This window comes from Lontra canadensis, unplaced genomic scaffold, assembly GCF_010015895.1.
Source record: "Lontra canadensis isolate GAN:19392208 unplaced genomic scaffold, GSC_riverotter_1.0 scaffold25, whole genome shotgun sequence".
Taxonomy (NCBI): Eukaryota; Metazoa; Chordata; class Mammalia; order Carnivora; family Mustelidae; genus Lontra; species Lontra canadensis.
In genome coordinates, this window is record NW_022631019.1 from 23122449 (window position 1) to 23128829 (window position 6381).

Below are 6381 nucleotides of genomic sequence, written 5' to 3' on the forward strand. Positions count from 1 at the left end.
ATTCAGGGGTGCGTCTCTGTGCGGGAGCCGCAGTCAAGTGTCCCTCTGTGTGTATCTATGCTGGTTTCCACATTTTACCCATGTCGGCGTTTTATAATGCCCCCCTTCTTACTGACCCTTTCGTATCCATGTGTGTTTCTCCACGGGTCACATGACCTGTGTCCAGTCTCCCCCCCGCCCCCACGTGGTTTCTGAAGGGCCAGATGGCCGGCTCCTTCACCCAGGCCCTGGCTCACTGCCGTAGCCTATTCGAGATGGGAGGGGCCTTCAGGCAGGATATGAGCCTCCTGGACATCCGAGGGGCTTCGCCCAAGAGGAAGGCTGCAAGCCTAAGTTTGAGGAGGTCAGAGTGGAAGAGGAGATGGGAGCCTGGGCTGGGGTCGGGGCACTGTGCGCCTTTGCTTGCAGGTGGGGGAGCTGTTGTAACGTGCATGAATCACGTGCATCCCTGTGCTGTCCCAGCTGTAGCTGGGACCTGCCTTTGTTGAGAGGTCTTTGTCCGACTCTATGCACATGGCCCGCATGCACATGTGGGCACTGTGAGCCTCTGGCCCCCTGTCTGTCTTTAGACATGTTACTTGCTGTCCCTGGTTAAGCTCCAGTCAGGTAGAAGTTCGCTATGCCCCGGATGCAGGGAACATCCCATCTTTGCTGACTATGTGTTGATTTCAGTGATTCCAAATTCAGACACCTTAGAGTGTCACAACCTGTACATTTGCTGTGTGTCCTTGGGCAAGTGACTTCCCCTCTCTGGGCCACGATTTCTGTTTCCTCCCTAGTAAAGTGGGGATGATAACACCTCCCCACAGTGCTATTCTGAGAAGGAAGGGCGATGGTGCAGGTAAAGCCCCCCTCATAGAGGCTGGTCATATCAGGGTCTGGGTCTGTCCCTGCAGATGGCAAGTGTGATCAGTGCTGTCATGGCCCAGGACTTCCCCGTGGGGACTGGTGTCGAGATCACTGCAGAGCTGGGACGCTTCGACACGGAGTCTGTCTGCATGGCTGCTGTGAACATCATTGCCAAGAAGGCTGTGCTGGAGTCTGGTGGGTGGGCCAGCCCTGGGGTGGGGAGGGCACTGTGCAGACTTCCTGGGGAAGAGGATGGACAGAGAGTGTGGGCTCCACCCCGGGTACCTAATTAGCAATTAGCGAGAGACAAACTGTGAATCAGGTATAAGAACGAGCCTGTTAGCATCACTATTGTGTCATTCTCAAGTAGACTGGGAGGGAGAGAACCAAGACAAAGTCTTTACCCTTCCTGAGCAGCCCAGGTATTTAAATCACATTTGTGGAGGAAAAGTCGCAGAATACAGCTCATGAGGCCACAGACACTACTGTGCTGCCAACAAGCATTTGAAATTCTTCCAGCAAGTGCTTTCTGACAAGTGCAGATTCTTAAAAGGAAAAATTCACTGAGTCCATGCAAATTCTTACAACAAATATAGGAAGGCAATATTGTTCTTGTTGTGGCCTGAAGGTTAAGGGTTACATAGAGGGTAATAGGAAACCTTTTGACAATTGAGGTTCGCCATGATGGGAGAGTTAATTAATTGTTATTTTGCAGCAGGAGTGGGGTGGGGTAGCTGTTCTCATGTGAACTACGCAGAAACTCAATTTCATGACGAAATGGGAGAATGCAGATAGATTTCCCCACTCTATTCTGTGGCTTTGAGATAACTGACATCAATATTTATAAATCCTGTTAATCTCCTCCCTTATCCTTGTGACAGGCGCTGCCCCACAGCTTTTAATCCCAAAGGTGCTTGTGTCGACTGGTTTCATTTCCCCACAAAGTGTGTAGTTAAAAAATATTTTGATACGCGGCACAGGATTTTAGCCATCGGTTAACAGAAGTCCAAGTTATAAGTATTTGGGGCTTATTATTTTTATTTCCACAATAATAAGAGCTGCTAATAATTATCTATTCTGTGTGAAATACCTATTTTGTCTCATTTCAGCTCAACAATCCTGGGGGATAGTTTTGGTCATTCCCACGTTACAGGTGGAAATACTGAGGCTCAGGGAGAGGAAGGGATTTGTCCACATGGCACGGCTAGTTGGGGTGCAGCGGGGTCCCCCATCTGTGTGGCTGAAACGTTGGTGCCCTCGCTGAGCTCTCAGCCTCCAGGATGTCGTGGCGAAGTGGCTTAGGACACCTGGGTCTGGGGTTGCCGGAGTCAGGATCAGTAATGGCAGCTGGGAGAGAGGGGAGGAGATGCGGTGACTGACACCAGGGAGAAGATGGTGGGGAAAAGACCCAGAGGAGGGAAAAAACAATATTCAGAAAGATCTGAGCATCTAAGTGGTCCCTGGAATGCCTCTGTGTAATCCTGAGTTTAGATTCAAGAAAGCAATATTCTGGGGGTACCTGGGTGTCTCAGTTGGTTAAGCAACTGCCTTTGGCTCAGGTCATGATCCCAGGGTTCTGGGATCGAGACCCACATCGGTCATCCCTGCTCAGCAAAGAGTCTGCTTCTCCCTCTCCGTCTGCCGCTCTGCCTACTTGTTCTCTCTCTCTCTCTCTCTCTCTGTGTGTGTGTGTTAAATAAATAAATAAAATCTTAAAAAAGAAGAAGAAGAAGAAGAAGGAGGAGGAGGAGGAGGAGGAGGAGGGGGAGGAGGAGAAGAAAGCAATATTCTGCGGAGTAAGTGACTATGAAGAAACTGGCCTGGTCATAGGACATGGGCACCATCCTGAAGGGAGAAGTTTTTGCTTACAGTTCCCTAGAAACAGGGGACCTGGGGTGCTGCGCAGGGATGAGGGAGGGGAAAAGCACGGGGTGGAGGCAGGGGCAGAAGAAAGGAGGGAGCAAAAAGCCAGAGTGGGAGGCTCCAGTGTGGTTTTCAAGGGCGGGAGGAGGTGAGGCAGGTAAGCCAGCTGGGCAGAGGGGAGAGCGGGAACCCAGAGGACAGACCCCAACCTGGCACAGGGTCAGAAGACTCCTGGAGCAGAGAGCAGAAGTTCTCCTGTACCGGGCCCTGGATTGGTTCTGTGCTGGGGTGTGAATCCTCAGTGCTGACACTGGCCATGCGCCCCTCAGGGCTGCCCTTTCTTCGCTCCCGGGAGGCCACCAGAAGCTGGTGTACTACCTCAATGATGGTCACTATGGCATCTTCCGCATCTTCCTCAGGGAGGGTGTCCCCAGGATGCCCATTGTGGTGAAGGTAAGAGGGCCCCGTGTGGCTCAGGTACTCCTGGTCTCTGAGGTCACTGTGTGCAGCCTCCAGTCCTGAGAGGCGGGGATCGCCATGGCCAGGTGGGGAGGGGAAGGAGCTCAGAAGGGTGACATGCCACGTGTGTGTCCAGGGACATGCACACAGGTGTCTGTGTGCACCTGCACCTACACATCGGTGGGGGGTGCTGCTGATGTACACCTGTGTGGGTGGGGGATGTGTGTGCAGACTCGTGGGTCTGTAGGTGCGCGTGCGCATCTGTTTGGCTCTGTGTGTGTTTCCACGTGCATCTATGCATGCATGCGTTGTGTTTCCAGAATCCTTGACTGCTGGCGGTGCAGGAGATGTAGGGAGGAGAGATTCTCAAACGTGGTTGCACATTAGATCACCCGGGGAGCTTTAAGAGACACTAATGCCCAGGCAGTCCCCCAGACAGCTGAAATCAGAATCCCATGGGGAGTTGAAAGCCTGGCATCTGTCCTTTGTGGAAACTGCCCAAGTGATTCCAATGGGCCACCTAGTGTGAGGCCAGTATGTTGAGTTATGGTTGAATAAAATCTTCCCGTTGTGTAGGAGAAAGACGAGATCCCATCTGTGCCTGCTCCTCTGAATGGACAGGGCGGGGCTGTGTCACTAGACTACTAACCCCATTAGGGCAGGGTTGAGAATGGTGCCTGGCACATAGGGACCCCTCACTCATTGGTCGCGGTGGGGTGGCTGATAAGTGCTCCTGCAGGAGGGAGCCTGCTGGGGTCTTGCAGGCATGCCCAGCTAGCCTGGAAGTGGGCTGGGGTGCCCCCCTGGGGCTCTCCCTTCTCTGAATCCCTGCTCTTTGCTCCCGAAGGAGTTCTGCTCAGAGCCACCCCTCTTCCCCTGTACCCTCTACGGGCCCACGTGCGATGCCTTTGACGAGCTCTTCCCAGGGGAGCTGCGGATGCCCAAACTGGATGTGGGTGACGGTCTCGTCTTCCCCTCCAAGGGCGCTTACGCCTCCACCATGGGCTCCATTTTCAACAGCCTCCTGCCCGCCGCCGTCTGCTGTGCCCTGGAACCCGAGCTCTGGTGTCCGGATGGGGAGAGCAGGGGCAGGGCACTGAGGGGATCACATCAGGATCTGTATTTGGCAAGGAGAATATGGCTAAGTCCTGTGGTCCCAGACCCAAGAAATACCCTCCTCCCCCAATGGCCCCCAGCAAAGCCCCAAGTGCCCACTGTAGCTGCTCCCCCAGGGTTAGCCCACGGTAGCCCCCTGGGTGGCTCTGCGGCTCTGAGCTGTGCACGCCCTTGGGGGCAGAACCAGGCGGCCCCTTGGCCCCAGCTGACCCTCGGTCCCTTGGCCAGGCCCCCACTTGGCTCTGCTCATGACTGCTGCCCAGTTTCCTTCTCAGATGTCCACCCCTTCCCTACCAGCTTCAGCATTCCTCAAAGGCTCAGCCCCAGAGTTGCCTCTCTGTCCAAGCTAGGGCTCAGCCTCCAGGTGGGGAGGGGGCTCTAGAACCTTCCTTCACTGGCACATCCCTTCCACAGGAGCCTGCTGGGGACAGCACCTTAGGCTGGCAGGTGGACGCGGAAGTGCTCCAGACACCTTAGTAAGCCACGTGGGGAAATGTGGGGGGGGGGCCGCAAGGCCCTTCTGAGTGTGATGAGGCAACTTTCAAGGTTCAGAACTGGTTTTCTCCTCAAATGGGCCTGACTGAAGTCGAGGTTAGCAACTTGAGCAGCAGCCTCCATGCTCCCTGCTCCTTACCCCCCAGGCCCTGGTCGGGGAGGGCTGACAACCTTGTGCCCTGACAGCAAGTACCCCCCCCCCCCAACGAAGGCCATGTCCTGGACGTGAGGCAACCTGTGCCAACCAGGACCTTCTTTTCGTTCAGTTAGTGATCCCTGTGCCAATGCAGGAAGGTCTGCGTGAGCTACGGCACCCATGCTCATGGTGAGAGCACTGGGTCAGACAGGCCTGGAGTGAGTCCAGGCTCCAGCACACACCAGCAGGGGTGTCAGTGCCTCAGCTTCCCCTCAGATCGTAGTATCCCCCTCACAGCGTTGTTGAGAGGAGTAAGTCCAATAATGCAAACCCTCACACAAGGTCAGTTCGTGTCCCGGGCCCTGCCTCTGGCTGCCGCTGGTCTCAGGCTGGCCGACTCGGAGCCCGGCCCCCCACACCGCCCCAGAGCCTGGGGGTCCTCAGGAAGCAGGCATAGCCTCTGGCCACACAGCTAATGGGCCAGCACTGTAGGGCGCAGACCTGGCCATGGCTAGAAGCCCCCAGTCTGGGAGGTTGGAAGGACGAAGTGTGAAAACAATCAGCTCCAAGACAGGGCGGACGGCACTGCGTGTCCTCTAGGCATGCTCAAGCTTTAAAAACAGTATTTGGGGAGCTCTGAGCTCAAAAGGAAAAGGAGTCCTGCAGGTAAGGAGGTTGGCTGAGGCGAGGGTGGGGACACGTGGGGGTAACTACCCACATTCCTCCGGCAAGTGAGGGCCCAGAGACCAAAGCCCCCCACCTCCTATGTCCTTGTTAAGCTTCTCCCAAGGAGATGTTCGCTGGTCCCCGGCCTCTGCGAGGGTCCTCCCTGTCCGCCAGAGTCAGCCCCACCCCTCTTGCCGCTGCTTCCTCAGCTTGGCCAGTACCAGATGAATCTCACAGCACCCCTGGACTCCGGGGAATTGTCCCCAAGATACATGTGAGAAGCGATGGGCTCTGGGACCACCCCAGGAAGCCAGAGGCTTAGACAGCCTTCAGCCTGTTCCCAACTCATCTCCTCCCAGTGCCTGAAAACTGGGGGTAGAAACATCCACCCCAATCACCCCATCCCCCAAAGCATCTGGAAGCACAAACTTAAGTGGGCTTTAGGGAAAACAAAAAGTTTTATTCAGATGCAGGAGATGTGGGTATGTTTTGTGTTTTGTGTTTTGCCCTCTGATGCTGTAGTTGTGGTTACCCTTCCGTTCGTCTCTTCCTACCCGCTGATCCCTCCCTCCCTCTATCCCCACATCCATCCACCCATCTACCCATTCACTCAGCAGAAATCTGAGGGCCTAGTGTGTGCCCGGCACTGTTCTAGACACAGGTAACACGTGCTGGAAACCCAGGCTCATGGAGCTCACCTTCCAGAGGGGATAAGAGGCAGCATAAACAAGCACATGCATATGTAACAAAGTACATTCTGTGAGTAAAGATAGAGCAGAGCCAGAGGGTAGTGGATA

General features: G+C 55.0%; 1 protein-coding gene across 1 annotated transcript; it reads left to right on the forward strand.

Annotated features, from left to right (window-relative positions):
• The first annotated feature begins 203 nt into the window (after positions 1-203).
• On the forward strand, positions 204-5862 carry LOC116871356 (antizyme inhibitor 2-like). The gene is given in 7 exon segments (XM_032864038.1): positions 204-309; positions 312-343; positions 897-1039; positions 3060-3165; positions 4019-4236; positions 5073-5136; positions 5794-5862. Coding segments are annotated over 7 exon segments (738 nt in total).
• Positions 5863-6381: the final 519 nt, after the last annotated feature.